The sequence below is a fragment of the Alosa pseudoharengus genome, unplaced genomic scaffold (assembly GCF_046254945.1).
Source record: "Alosa pseudoharengus isolate Yale_2024_CS ecotype anadromous, Long Island Sound unplaced genomic scaffold, YU_APseudo_1.1 YU_APseudo_1.1_scf_3, whole genome shotgun sequence".
In the NCBI taxonomy this organism is placed as follows: Eukaryota; Metazoa; Chordata; class Actinopteri; order Clupeiformes; family Clupeidae; genus Alosa; species Alosa pseudoharengus.
This window is the reverse complement of record NW_027468718.1, coordinates 35881272-35897247: the sequence shown is the minus strand read 5'-3', so window position 1 is coordinate 35897247 and position 15976 is coordinate 35881272. Positions and strand designations below refer to the sequence as shown.

At 48.2% G+C, this 15976-nt stretch overlaps 1 protein-coding gene across 1 annotated transcript in view; it reads right to left on the bottom strand.

Annotated features, from left to right (window-relative positions):
- The window catches only part of map3k13 (mitogen-activated protein kinase kinase kinase 13), a 57637-nt gene that overhangs the window by 15578 nt on the left and 26083 nt on the right, over positions 1-15976 (bottom strand). Inside the window, exons 3-6 of the mRNA XM_076264156.1 lie at positions 7401-8273; positions 5027-5210; positions 2670-2861; positions 848-1006 (exon numbers count right to left, since the gene is read on the bottom strand). Of these exons, the coding sequence (XP_076120271.1) occupies positions 848-1006; positions 2670-2861; positions 5027-5210; positions 7401-8196 (1331 nt within the window). The 5' untranslated portion in view covers positions 8197-8273. The remainder of the gene's footprint in view (positions 1-847; positions 1007-2669; positions 2862-5026; positions 5211-7400; positions 8274-15976) is intronic.

The window sequence follows — 15976 nt, the reverse complement described above, 5'->3', positions numbered from 1 at the left end:
GCCATAACATTATGGTGTTTACGACACAAAAGACTTAAGCAATAGTCGCCCCCTGTCCTTTGATGTGCTGAATAAGACTGAGCTGGCTGTCTCTATGGCTATCACATCTCTAATATTAATGAGGCAATAATCTTCACCTCAAACTGTATATGATGTACTGCTCTTAGATTAGCCTCGGCTAACACATGTTTATGTCATGTGTTCTTCTCTGAACTGTCCCTGACCTTAGATGACCAGATGGGACGCTTGATCATAGCAAGGAGTACGAGGCTAATGGCTAATTTATGAACTGGGAGACCATTCATTATCCTGCTATAATCTCATTGTGCATGTGCACGCGCCCAGTAAAACATCTTGAGTATTATGGGGTGTTTGTAGGGGCAGGGGGCCACAGATGGAGCCATTAATCAGAAGAAGGCATGGCTAATAGCTCATTTATCAAGTGCTAGCACATTAACCATTCCAGTGTATAATGCTGCTATAAGCTTCATAATATGTGTGGTCAAAGAAACAGAATGAGCGTGTTTGATATGGGGACTATTTGTAGAGGACAACAGATGGCATAATTAGGCAATGACAAAGAATGAACAATGGATGATTTATTAAGTGAGAAAAGAGTGTGTGTGTATGTGTGTACAGTATGAACGTGTGTGTATTATGTGTATGTATGAGTGTGTGTGTGTGTGTGTGTGTATGTGTGTGTGTGTGTGTGTGTATGTGTGTGTGTGTGTATGTGTGTGTGTGTGCATGCATGCATGTGTCTGTGTGTGTGTATGTGTGTGTGTGTGTGTGTGTGTGTGAATATGTATGGCGGGGCAGCATAGGCTGCAGTTCATCCGTCACTCACCAGATGTCCACCTTCTCTGACACTGGCTCGTTCCTGATCACCTCGGGGGCCATCCAGGCCACCGTCCCCGCAAAGGACATCTTGGTGCTCTTGTCACTGAGCTCTTTGGAGGTCCCGAAGTCTGAGATTTTCACCGCGTCATTGTGTGTGACCAAAACACTATCAAAACACAGGAACAAAACAACACAATGTCACAAAGAGAGGAAAGAGGAGTGTGAGTAAATGAAGAAGAAGAAGAAAGATAAACACGAGAAGCACCTCTACAAAAACAAACAAACACAAACAAACAAACACAAACACTTCTTTTTTCTGATCACTAGAGCAGAACTATACACATTGATAGTAGAGAGATGTCCAGGAATATGTTATTTTTGTTCCATCTCAGATTCCATGTTGTTCCTCAAAAGATGAGCTCATTCATTGCATTGCGACTCATCCCCTTTGTGTTACACCCCCCCCCTAATGGACGTGAACTCTGTCTGCCCCCCATGGGCATGAGAAGCACGTCTACGAAAACAAACACACACACTTCTGCTTTCTGATCACTGGAACAGAACTATTGACATTGACAGCAGAGAAATGTCCAGGAACAGTTGTTCCACCTCAGGTTCCACATTGTTCCTCAAAAGCTGAGCACACTCATTGTGTTGCGACTCTGAGGTAACTCTTCCTTTAGAACACCTCATCCCCTCTGTCTTCTCTCTCTCTCTGCTGATTTCGCTGCTGATTTCTATTTTTTCCCCTTTCCTCTGCTGCTCTTACGCAAGCATTACTCAGATGACTGCACCACGAGCACAGCACAGCACAGCACAGCACAGCACAGCACAGCACAGCACAGCACAGCACAGCACAGCAACTTTTAAATGACATTGATTAAAGTGCAATGTGATTAGGACAGGAAGCAGAGAGGTCGGAGATGAGCAGAGCAGAGCAGAGCAGAGCACCAGGGCCCTTCTGAGCCTCCTCCTTAGGAGAGCACACTGATGGGAGTCTCTAGTGAGACCCACAGATATGATGTGTAAACCATTATTAAAGGTACAGTCCATGATTCTAGTCAATACACTGATGGGAGTCTCACAGATATGCATTAACAATTAAAGGTACAGTCCATGATTGTAGTCCAATACCCATTTTTTTTTTTTTTTATTCTGCAAATTGCTTCTCACAGACCTACAGCTGTGTTCACAAAAAACAAACAAAAAAAGTCTTTGTAAAGTCCTTGTGCTGTAAATGGAAAACAAATATTTTTGCTTGAACCAAGCCATAAACAATGCAATCAATGCATTGCTCCAGGGGCATAAAAGTGAGGGGTCATAATTTAAATGTGTGTTCAGATCAGATAATAACAACCTTTCGCCAGACAGCTACTACAGCAAATGGTTTGCAGCTCTGGATTTAGCACTCCGTACACTTTGTAGTTACACAGTGTGTGTGTGTGTGTGTGTGTGTGTGTGTGTGTGTGTGTGTGTGTCTACACTCACTTTGGTGATTTGAGGTCTCTGTGGATGATCTTGTGCAGATGTAGGTAGTTCATGGGGCTGTGTGTGTGTGTGTGCCTGCACTCACTTTGGTGATTTGAGGTCTCTGTGGATGATCTTGTGCAGATGTAGGTAGTTCATGGGGCTGTGTGTGTGTGTGTGCCTGCACTCACTTTGGTGATTTGAGGTCTCTGTGGATGATCTTGTGCAGATGTAGGTAGTTCATGGGGCTGTGTGTGTGTGTGTGTGTGTGTGTGTGTGTGTGTGTGTGTGTGTGTGTGTGTGTGTGTGTGTGTGTGTGTGTGTGTGTGTGTGTGTGTGTGTGTGTGTGTGTCCGCACTCACTTTGGTGATTTGAGGTCTCTGTGGATGATCTTGTGCAGATGTAGGTAGTTCATGCCGCTGGCGATGCCGGACGCCCAGTCCACCAGCATGCGCGGGGTCACCTTGCGTCCCGCCCGCAGCACCTCGTACAGCTGGCCCTGGGCGCAGTACTCCATGATGATGCAATAGCACGGGGCCTGGGTGCACACACCCCTAGGAGGGACAGGACACACCACACATTTAGTATATACATTACAGAGTATATCAATGTGTATCACACATTTAGTATAGATAACAGAGTATATCAATGTGTGTATCACACATTTAGTATACATCACAGAGTATATCAATGTGTGTATCACACATTTAGTTTACAGAGTATATCAATGTGTGTATCACACATTTAGTATACATTACAGAGTATATCAATGTGTGTATCTCACATGCATTATATACATTAGAGAGTATATCAGTGTAGAAGAGGGGAGGGGGAGGCTACCACACACAAATGATATACATTATAGCGTAGATTACTGAACTGGGCTAAGAGGAAGAGGGAAGGGCATCACACAGGTGCATTGCATTGCTCTGTTTTACACTCCACAGTACTGTGCTAGCATGCAGCCCCAATGCACACTCCCCCTGGGAGGACCCGTGGACAAGGAGGAGGAGGAGAGGAGGAGGAGAGGAGGAGGAGAGGAGGAGGAGAGGAGGAGGGCACCTCATCCGTGGATGTGGATGTGGGAGAGTGCTGTTCAATCACTTCCCACACCCATATTTTTCCTACCAGTCAGGGATCGGACCGGCCACCCTTCTGTCACAAGTCCGATTCCCTAACCAGTAGCCCACAGATGAGGAGGTGAAGAAGGAGGAGGAGAGGAGGAGGAGGAGAGGAAGAGGAGGAGGAGCAGAAGAGGAGGAGTGCAGGAGGAGAGGATAAGGAAGAGGAGGAGAGGACAGGACAGCACCCACTTGCACCGCACTATACTGTTTTGCTCTGACTTTCGCCATACAATGGAACTGTACTGCATCCTTTGGCATTGAATTGTATACTGTATGACATTGTCCTCCCCTGCACACTGTGACACTCATTGCATTGTCTGGGTGTGCTAACCACAGAAGTGCTCTCGAGTTCTTATATTGTTCTGTGAGTTCATTGGTTTACAGTGGATGATGCTGCCTTCCATTATAATGTATGTATATCATAAAACATTTTACAGCATTTCCCTTTACTGCACTTGCACGGTGTTGCATTGTTTTAGATCACGCTGCAGCACATGGTATTCTATTGTGTTGTTTGGTACTGGGTTATACGGTACATTTCACTAATTTCCCCTGCATAGAGTGGCACTGCAGTATACCATCTATATACTGTTCTGCATTGAGCTCCACAACATTGCTTTGCATTGTTCAGTAAGTTCAAAGCACATCGTGGTGAATTGCAACATCACAACGTCATGCTGTAACACTGTGCAGTGCTGTCTTTTTTATCACTCAATAAGTGCTATTCTCCATCCTTGAAAAGTGCCAGAGAAAATAAATGTAATTTTGTCTTCAAAAGCTTGACTTGGGTGACTAGCTTTATTTGTGTACACAGAAAAGGGCAAACAGTCATATTGTCATTGTCATTTGTGATGGCTGCAAGAACCCAGATCACCGTGACAACAGCAGGCAGTCGAGGACTTTATGCCACCTGTAAGTAGCCGTCTCTCACAGACGAATCAGATAGAGGACTCGTCAGATAGAACGTAAAACACTACAGGGCACGAGAGCCTCCTCCTGTCCTTTGAGACAAGTAAATAATATTCTAAAAATTTTGAATGGCTATTGCTACTTGGACGTGGTTAAATATGTTAGCGACTGGTTTGGCGGAGGGAACGATCTATAATTCTCAGGCAGGTTGTTGTTTTGCTTTGTTGGACTCTGAGAGGGCTGTGCTATGAAGCCATGTAGTTGGGTAACCCGGGGAACTTGGGGAGTAACTGCTGTTCTCTAAAAGAACAGTGCACTAAGCAGCTATTGTTTCTAAAGTGGTGTGCTATTTGGAGATACACACACACACACACACACACACACACACACACACTCACACCCCTGTGCGATATATGGGGTGCGATGAATTTGATGATGTTGAGGTGTGATACCTACTTGAATGTGATGATGTTGAGGTGAGATGTTGGGGTGAGATATTGGGGTGTGATGTTGGGGTGAGATGTTGGGGTGAGATGTTGGGGTGAGATGTTGGGGTGAGTGGGGGTATCACCCCAAGTGATACCTACTTGAATGCGATGATGTTGGTGTGAGATACCTACTTGAATGCGATGATGTTGGTGTGAGATACCTACTTGAATGCGATGATGTTGGTGTGAGATACCTACTTGAATGCGATGATGTTGGGGTGCTTGAGTTTGCGCAGGTGCTTGATGTCCGTCTCCTTCTGCTCGCGGACCTTCTTGATGGCCACCTCCTCGGAGCGGAACTTGCCCAGGAACACGGCCCCCTGGGCCCCACTGCCCAACCACTGCAGCTCCGAGATCTCCTCAAACGGAACCTCCCACATGTCTGAGCAGGACAGAACACACAGGAGCACGGAACAAAGACAGTCAGCTCATCTGCAGGTCATCTGCTATAGCATGGAATGACTGTGTGTGTGTGTGTGTCTGTTTATCTTTTGCTGTCTCTTTCTCTGTATTTGTGCGCTGTGTGTGTGTGTGTGTGTGTGCTGTGTGTATGTGTGTGTATGTGTGTGTGTTTCTCTCTTCTCTCTTTCTCTGTATTTGTGCACTGTGTGTGTTATTAAGGAATTAAACAGCTACAGCACAAACACCATCACTTCACATTTCCCCATCACAACCTGAATGACATCATTGAGCACATGGTCACACCACAGCACGCCTAAAACGCACAAGACAAAACTCACTGAGCCCATTTTATGCACACGTCACGTGACTTTATACACATATAGACTACCCGCCAGTGTTCCCTCAGTGCCTCACACATGCATTGGGCTGTGCTGCTGACACAGTCTATCTGTGACCAAGTCAAAGGGGCTGTAGCCGTGCTAATATCTACAGTGACACACGCACGACCTTAAAATGACAACGAGACAATAACAACGCTGATCTAACGTGACAGACACACATTTAGCTGTCATCTATATACAGTCCTCTTTGACTCTCACTGTTATGCAACAACCCTTTAATCATATACAAAGCACTGACTAGACATGACATTGAGTACATGTGTAATGAATATATGGCACATTGAACTAACATAGCCAGTAGTGGTGTGACTTGCTATTGTACAGTATAGCAGCACACAGACTATGACCCTGGGGTGGAGTGACAGAGTGCAAAGGGTGCCGTAGAGTACAGAGTAGCGTGGCATGGGTACTAGCGTGGCATGGGTACTAGCTTGGCATGGGTACTAGCTTGGCATGGGTACTAGCGTGGCATGGGTACTAGCTTGGCATGGGTACTAGCGTGGCATGGGTACTAGCGTGGCATGGGTACTAGCTTGGCATGGGTACTAGCGTGGCATGGGTACTAGCGTGGCATCATTTGAGGGCTTTAGACTGGGTTGGTTTGGTATCTATCTATCTATCTATCTTTGGCTACTCATCCCCTGCTGGCACTGGGTGTAAACAGTAGGCGTCTCCATCAGAGAGAGATGTGAGTGGGCGCTAGAGAGGGGGCAGCTGGTGTTGGGAGAGATGCCGCCATCATACCAGAGACAGATGCAGGAAGCCCAGCCCTGCCCAACCCCAGCATGGAGCGGCAGCATGGAGCAAAAATGCCTTGGCTACAGTATGTACAGTAACTAAATATGGCTGTGGGTTCAGCGGGTGCCCTGTGTGTATGCCCTGTGTGTGTGTGTGTGTGTGTGTGTGTGTGTGTGTGTGTGTGCGTGTGCGTGCGTGTGAGTGTGTGTGAAAGACAGAGAGAGAGAGAGAGATCGATATACTGTATATGTGTATGTGTGCATGTTTATGCATATGTGTGTTTGTATGTGTACATGTGTGCCAGGAAACAGTGGGTGAATCTAACACATGGCAGAAGTAAAGAATGTCCAGCCAACACCTTCACCCCCACCAGAGTTTGGTTTCACCCATTCCACCCATAGTGCTCTTGACAGGTGGGCCGTCCCATCACCAGGGATTGGGGGGAGGGGTGGGGGCTTGATTAAAGTGGTTCTCTCTGAATTTGTTCTCCTGAGACAGGGACAGGGCCACACCCTTATGTCCCATTCTGGGCCTAATGGATTCCATGATCCTCACTTGTAAGTCGCTTATCAAAGCACTTGCTAAATGAATGGCTGTGAAAGTGGATGTGAAAGTCTCAGTTCTCAGACGCACATGACTGGGCTCTGAGTGCTGGCTAAGTACAAAGAATTCACTGCTAGAGAGGACTGAGAGTCAAAATGATTTGTGCTGTGACCTGAACTATCTCATACATCTATACAACACTGCACTGTGATGTGTTGTGTTGAAACGCCAGATGTAATGACACACACACACACACACACACACACACACACACACACACACACACACACACACACACACACACACACACACACACACACACACACACACACCTTTCTTGTGTTTGCAGAATCACACTGCTAAGAGAAGAGAGGTTAGTGGCCAAATTAAAGGGTGTTGTGACTGAACAACTTGCATTATCCTTCAAATGACTGACACACACACACACACACACACACACACACACACACACACACACACACACTCACCTTGCTGCTGCAGCTTATACTCCGTGGAGTAGGTCTTGCCGATGATGTTCCACACAGGCTTCAGGCATCCGAAGAGCCCCTCCAGGAAGCCCCCTGTCTGTCCAGCCCTCTGGAAGTGCAGCTTGATGTCGTCGGGGTGCGGGTGGTGGTGGTGGCATCGGGGGTGCATGCCGTCCCCGCCTCCATGCTGGTCCTCAGGGCACCCGTCGCCCCCTCCACCTCCTCCTCCTCCACCACCACCTCCACCCCCCTCCTCGTTGGCGTCCTCCCCGCCGCTGAGGCACCCTCCCTGGCCGCAGGAGCCCGGCGACTCGGCCTCCACGTCCTCGTGCTCCTGGAGCTGCAGCATGCTGTTCTCGAAGTGGTCCTGCTCGCGCGTGGAGTCCTCGCTCAGCGCCGTGATGGGCGGGCTCACGCCGCCCAGCGCACAGTCCTCCTCGCCCCCGCTGCCCAAGCCGAGGCCGCCGCGGCCGGGGAGGGTCAGCTGCTGGAGGGGCACGGGCAGGTGCGTAGGGGGCGCCAGGTCCGTGATGATCTGGGGGGGCAGGTGGGCGACGGGCACACCGGAGGGGGGCAGGAGCGCGGAGGTAGGGGCCAGGGGGCCCTGGGGGTTGCCCGCTGCGTTGGTCACGTTGGGGGGGTGGTTGGGGGGGTTGCTGTTCTTCTTGGCGGCCGCGTCGCCCCCCACCACGGTCAGCTTGAGCTCCTCCTTGAGCTTGCCCACCAGCAGGCTCGGGCAGGAGGTCCAGGAGAGAACCTCGGGCGAACTACCCATGGTGCCGCTGGGCGTGTGCATGGGACGCCCCGCCTCGCTGGCCTACCGCTGACCACACGCTGACCAAGGGGCCTAGTTTATACTTGTACTGGTGAGACCTATGCAGAGAGAGGAGGGGGGGACAGAGAGAGAGAGAGAGAGGAAGTGAGAGAGAGGGAGAGATACTGGTGGTTAGTCCTATTGGATGGGAATAGCCGGTTTAACTAATAGGTAAAATAATAATCCACTAACAGACAAGTGTGTACACAATGTGTACTCCACATAAACACAGACACATGCCCCCACCCACAGCCCTCAATCATCCACAGTCCCAAGCACAGGGCATGAGCGGCTACATCAGGGCTGTGTGGACACTGCTTTGTTGTTTATGCTGCCCTCTCCTAACCCCGCAGGCTTGGTCCACTCCACACACACACGCACGCACACGCACACACACACAGCCAACAATAATGACAACAACAACAGCGAGGGAGATCAGCGTCGGTGTCAGTTCCTGGAAAAGCAACCAAAGCCAGTCAGCCAGCGAGCCGACCAGTCTGCATGTAATCTCCACAGCCCCAAAGCCTGCCTCTCCTCCCTCCTCCAGCACTCCTCTCCTCCATCACTCCTCTCCTCCATCACACCCTCTCCTCCAGCACTCCTCTCCTCCATCACTCCTCTCCTCCATCCCACCCTGTCCTCCAGCACTCCTCTCCTCCATCCCACCCTCTCCTCCAGCACTCCTCTCCTCCATCACTCCTCTCCTCCATCACACCCTCTCCTCCAGCACTCCTCTCCTCCTTCACTCCTCTCCTCCATCCCACCCTCTCCTCCATCACTCCTCTCCTCCATCACTCCCTCTCTTCCCTCCTCCATCCCACCCTCTCCTCTCTCCTCCATCGCTCCCTCCACTGTTATAACGGCCAGATTAGAGAGGCCGGCCGGCCACATTAGGAAGATGGAGGGCTTAACATCTGGCATGGGCCGCAAAAATGCCAACCCTGCCCACAAACACACGCACACCTCCTTCTCTCTGTCTCTCTTCTCCCTCACTGGCTGAAGTCTGAAAAGGGAAGGACACTTAAGGCGGAGTCTACAACCGGGTGCAGCCAATGAGAGGAAACAGAGGAAGTGACATGGGGTAGTGCAGCATCAGCACCATCATCATCATCATCAGCAGCAGCAGCAATGGAAACTGCTGTGGGCTTTAATCTGTTCTCTGTGTGTGTGTGTGTGTGTTTGTGTGTGTGTGTGTGTGTGTGTGTGTGTGTGTGTGTGTGTGTGTGTGTGTGTGTGTGCATAAGTGTATGCGTGTGTGTGTGTGTGTGTGTGTGTGTGTGTGTGTGTCTGCATGTGTGTGTGTGTGCATAAGTGTGGGCATGTGTGTGTGTGTGTGTATAAGTGTGTACATGTGCGTGTGTGTGTATAAGTGTGTGCATGTGTGTGTGTGTGTATATAAGTGTGTGCATGTGTGTGTGTGTGTATAAGTGTGTGCATGTGTGTGTGTGTGTGTGTGTGTGTGCATAAGTGTGTGTGTGTGTGGTTATGCAATGACCCTGCTGCCACGGCCGGGCAGGGACAGATCTCCCTAGGAGCGAGCGAGCGCAGGCAGAGTGTGAGGGATGGTGGGGGATGGTGGGGGGGGGGGGGGCGGTGGGGGATGATGGTGGTGGGGGGGGGGGGCGGTGGGGGATGATGGTGGGGGGGTGTTTGCTGTTGTTGTGGCGCTTGCTTTTTAAGTCGGTTATGGGCCTTCTAAACACACTCGGACTCCGGGTCGCCCGCCCAGAGAGGACATGACACGTGGACAACACGCAGCTGCCCGATTAGTGAGGACGAGGCAGACGCTAGATAGAGAGAATACACACACACACACACTCACACACACTAGACACGATATAGGGGGAATAAACACACACTCACTCCTTCACCATGATCAATCCTTTTCATAGCTGGTAATGCCACCAATAATAAATCTACTCTCACTCACACACACTTATTCACATAATACATACCAATGCAAACATACATGCACACACAGATCTATTTATAACCTCACTAACACACACACACACACACACACACACACACACACACACAAGGCACCGTTGATCCACAGCTGTTGTGTTCCCAGGATCAGTACTCGACCCCGTGTAAGCTGCACCACTGGCTCCCTCTCCCTCAGTGCTAACGCTCTCTAAAGGACACTTCGTCCACACACACACACACACACACACACACACACACACACACACACACACACACACACACACACACACACACACACACACACACACACACACACACACACACACACACACACACACACACACACACACAGTCAAGCCAACAAATATAGGGCCAAATAGCATATCACTCTCTGTCTCTCCCATATATTAATAATATATTATTATTATTATTATTATTATCTCCTATGCAGTGTAAACACGACACATCACCAAAGACAAGCTCTGGGGGCAAAGTCCCGCGTGGAGAGGAACCACACCGTGTTTGTCCAGTTCACAGAGTTACAGCACAGAGCAAAGTGTACAGCAGGAGATCAGAGAATAGCCCCTGAGCTGTGTTGTGCTGTGTTGTGCTATACTGAGCTGTGCTATACTGTGCTGTGCTATACTGAGCTGTGCTGTGCTGTGCTATACTGAACTGAGCTGTGCTGTGCTATACTGTGCTGTGCTATACTGATCTGTGCTATACTGAGCTGTGCTATACTGAGCTGTGCTGTGCTATACTGAGCTGTGCTATACTGTGCTGTGCTATACTGAGCTGTGCTGTGCTGTGTTGTGCTATACTATGCTGTGCTATACTGTGCTGTGCTATACTGTGCTGTGCTATACTATGCTGTGCTATACTGAGCTGTGCTATACTGTGCTGTGCTGTGCTATGCTGTGCTATAGTGTGCTGTGCTATACTGAGCTGTGCTATACTGTGCTGTGCTGTTGTGTGTTTGTGTGTGTGTGTGTGCTCTTGCTACGTTGTGTATCTGCTGAGCTGAGTTGTGCTGTGCTGTTATGTTGTGTGTGTGTGTGTGTGTGTGTGTGTGTGTGTGTGTGTGTGTGTGTGTGCGTGTGTGTATATGTGTGTGTGTGACATGTTGTGTGTGTGTGTGGTGTTGTGCTGTGCTGTGTGTAATGTGAGAGCTGGGGAATCAGTCGACTGCCAGCAGAGCATCAATAATGCATGTGTGCCTCTGAGCACGAGAGAGAGAGGGAGGGAGAGAGAGGGAGAGAGAGAGAGGGGAGAGAGGGAGAGAGAGAGAGAGAGAGAGGGAGAGAGAGATATGGAGGGAGAAACAGAGAGGGAGAGAGAGAGATGGAGGGAGAAACAGAGAGAGAGAGAGAGAGAGAGACAGAGAGAAACAGAGAGAGAGAGAGAGAGAGAGAGACAGAGAGAGAAGGGTGCTGAGAGTGCAGGCTAAGGACAGAACTGTAGGCCAGGTATGCCGTAAATCCCTGCCCTTACACAGCGAGAGAAAGAGCAACAGAGAGGAGGAAAGGAAAGATAGACAGAGGAAAAGAAGAGAGAGAACACTGGATTCATTCATCTGGAATTAAGCGAGAAGAGGAGGAGAAGAGACAGAAAGGAAGAGAGAAAGATTTGGGAAACACTGTGCACTCTTCAGCAGTTCAAAATGATCCTCTACGTCGAGAGAGGGAGAAGAAGAGAGGGAGAGAGAAGGAAAGAGAGGGAGACAGGGAGAGGGAGAGAGAAGGAGAGAGGGAGCGAGAGAGAGAATGAGAGAGAGGAAACCACGGGAAGGTAATGCATGACTGTAGAGTAGCTCTGACCCTCTTAACAAAGAGGGGAAGAGAGAGGGACAGAGAAGAAGAGAGAGAGAGGAGAGAGAGAAAATAAGAGAGGGAGAGAGGAGAGAGAGAAAATAAGAGAGGGAGAGAGGAGAGAAAGAGAGAAGAAGAGAGGGAGTGAGAGAGAGAACTGTAGCTCTGACCCTCTGAACAACAGAGACGGTCAAACTTGGGAGAACAAGAGAAAGGAAAATGGTTTGGTCAGCTGTATAACTGTAACCAACTCCTGCACTGCACGGCCCCACTGCACGCCACACTGCAAAAAATGATATCTTACCAAGTGTTATAATCTTATAATAAGATAAAAAGTCTAGTGAGTATTGCTTTTAGTATAAAGATTACTTACTTTGAGCTTTCTTGTATCTGCCAGTGGAGTAAGTAAATTTACAGATACAGATTAAATTAAGATAAAATTATTTACTCCACTGGCAGATAAATGTACTTGTTTTTATGTCTTAATTTAAGAATATTTTGACTTATTTTAAGTCAAATAATCTTACAAAAGAGCTGAAAGTAAGTATCTTTTTACTAAAAACAATACTAACTAGATTTTTTTATCTTAATATAAGATTATAACACATATTACATAGATTATAAGATATCATCTTTTGCAGGCATGTGGCAGTCCTGTATCTGAACAGTGATGCATGCTAGCGAAGCAGGCTGGAGCTCAATGGGGTTCTGAATTCTACCTGATAAAGCTAACTACCAGATCCCACACTGAAGCATAGTGGAGATGGAGAGAAAGCGAGATGGAGAGAGAGGGGGAGATGGAGAGAGGGGGAGATGGAGAGAAAGGGATGGAGAGAGGGGGAGATGGAGAGATAACACTGTTCTGAAACTCAAAAATCTTCAGATCAGCAGAAGCAAATCTGAAACCTAGCGACACTGAGAAGGAGAGGGAAACAGAGTGAACGAGAGAGAGAGAAAAAAGAAAGAAAAGAAAGAGAGAGCACAACAAATCAGAGGGGAAAAGAGAAAAAGGAGAGCACTCTCTCTCTCTCTCTCTCTTTCTCTCTCTGGTGTGTCGGATGTCGGATAAATCCCGTGCGTGCATGATGTGCAGCCGACAGGCGAGCTGTGTAATTCCACCCAGCCAGAGATGCCCAGAGCTGGGTTACACACCCTACTGATGGGCTAAGAAAGAGCATGAGAGATCCAACAGACTGTGTGTGTGTGTGTGTGTGTGTGTGTGTGTGTGTGTGTGTGTGTGTGTGTGTGTGTGTGTGTGTGTGTGTGTGTGTGTGTGTGTGTGTGTGTGTGTGAGAGAGAGAGAGAGAGAGAGAGAGAGAGAGAGAGAGAGAGAGAGAGAGAGAGACTGGCAGAGGGGCATAATGATGGATGGAGTGGAAGCAAAAAAGAGAGAGAGATGAAGAGATCTCGTTCTCTCTGGGAGACAGAGAGACGGAGAGAGGGTGAGAGGGGAGAAAAAGATGCAGATGAGAGGGGGAACAAAGAGGGTGGAAAACAGACAAGTGGAGCGACAGAAAGAGGGATGAGAGAGAGATGGAGAGATGGAGAGATTGCTAGGCAATAAGGAGCTGAGCATGGATGACAGGATGAATAGAGTGCAGAGACAAAGAGAGAGAGAGAGAGAGAGAAGAAGAGAGAGAGAGAGAGAGAAGAAGAGAGAGAGAGAGGGAGTGACCCAGAGAAAGATAAAAATAAACACAAACGACAAACAGCAAGCAAACAAAGCGCCCACGCTGGTCCTCGCCAGACCACCTCACACACGCAACCTGCGATCCTGCGGCCGTCCCGTCTCCCAGAAACACACTGGCGAATTCTGGGAAAAGTGCTGGACGGTGACCCGGCGACGCGTCACGAGGCCAGCCAGTTGGCGAGACCAAGGTGCGGCCACAGCACCGCAGCTGCGGAAAATTACACGTTCACACCGGCCGGCGTCAAGGCCCGCGCTCTGCAGACGATCATCGGCAGGGATGAGAAGCGTCCGGCAGGAGCTAAATTTAGACTTCCTGAAACCACTCAGCTCCCGCTTGGAACACGCTGTGTCAATACTGCTCAAGACCCATTATATGTGTGTGTCTGTCTACGTGTGTGTGTGTGTGTGTGTGTGTGTGTGTGTGTGTTCTGGTTCCTGCTGGTGGACACTGCAGGGAACCCAAGGCTGGCAGGAGATTCCATTCAACATTCATGGGGTCAAGTGTCAAGAAATCATGAATAATGGCCAGGGCTCCTTAAGCAGGGGTCGCAGGGGTCACAGTCGCCTGGTGTGGCTTACAGGTCTGCCCATACACCTGCCCGCTACTGACCAGCGCTAGCCAGAGCAAAATTAATAGCCCCATCTCATTTACATGCCTAATTTACATTAGATTGCAGACTTACAGTAGGGGCCAGTGTGTGTGTGTGTGTGTGTGTGGGCCTGCACTAGTTAGCTCTTTGTTTGAACACCTAGAGCTGATTTGAATGTGCGTGTGTGAGAGAGAGAGTGACTGAGTGACTGAATGAGTGTGTGAAAGAGAGAAAGAGAGAAAGAGAGAGAGAGAGAAAGAAAGATAGAGAGCGAGAAAGAGAGAGGGAGAAAGTGAATGCACTAAAAGAAAAAGCCCGAAGAGCATTCTATGCTGTAAAAAGAAAATTTCACAAAATAAACATTCCAATTCCAATCTGGTGCAAAATATTTGACAGCATAATCCAGCCTATTGCGCTGTATGGAAGTGAGGTTTGGGGTCCACTCAGTATGCACGACTACACAAAGTGGGACAAGCATCCAACTGAAGCCCTACATGCAGAATTCTGCCGAACAATATTAAAAGTTCAAACCAAAACACCCAACAATGCATGTAGGGCAGAATTAGGCCGCTTTCCATTGGCATTACGTATTCAAAAAAGAACCTTAAAATTCTGGATGCACTTGAACAGCAGTCCCAAAAACTCCCTCCATTTTTAACCACTGAAAACCCAGGAGCTGAACCCTGAAGAGTCCTATGAGCCAGCTGGTACTAAAGTTAACTAACTCAATAACAAAAACTAACAAAGATCAAGCTCAGTCCAGCGCTGCTTAGAGTCAACAAAATAATGAATCAAGCAAAAGAAGATTATTTAGAGCATTGGACAAACCAAATTACAAACCAAAGTAGAATGAATTCCTATCTGATCCTAAAAAGAGAATACGAATTGGCTGAATATCTCATCTCTGTCAGAGATACGAAGCAGAGGCACATCCTGACCAAGTACAGGCTCAGTGACCACAACCTAGCAATAGAAACAGACAGACACAGAAAAACCTGGCTGCCAAGAGAACAAAGAATATGTGGTCACTGTCAGGCAGAGGAGGTTGAGACAGAGGAGCACTTTCTTCTTCACTGCCAAAAATATGACACTTTAAGACAGACCTTTTTCACGAACATCCAAAAAGTCATACCAAATTTTATAGACATTGAAGACAATACTTCTTGGAGAAGGGCCCTCTTACAACATGTCTTAAAATGTCACAACCTGAGGGACATGGTATAGAAAAAAAAAAGACCTGTCTGTGTTAACAGACACATACATGTTCCTGTGCACAAATATATACATATATATATATGCACTCACAGACCCACACACGCACACGGACACACACACACACACACACACACACACACACACACACGCTATTGTTTATTCTGTGTCAACATATTTACCTGCATTGCTGTATGTCTATTTTCTTTCTTTTGTGACTCTACTATGTTATCTGTAACACTGGCTTTGGCAACACTGTATCCAATCAGTCATGCTAATAAAGCTCCTTTAAATTTGAGAGCAAGAGAGAGAGGTTTATTGATCTAACTGCTTCATATGAGTACACTAGGGAAGTAGAGAGATAGCATGACACATGCAGAGGAGACGAGAGGAAAACGAGACCCATTACCAACCAATCAACAGACATGGGTGTGCGCACACACACACACACACACACACACACGCACACGCACACACGCACACACACTCGGGAATGCCTGCCATGCACACAAACTCTCAAACAAACACACACA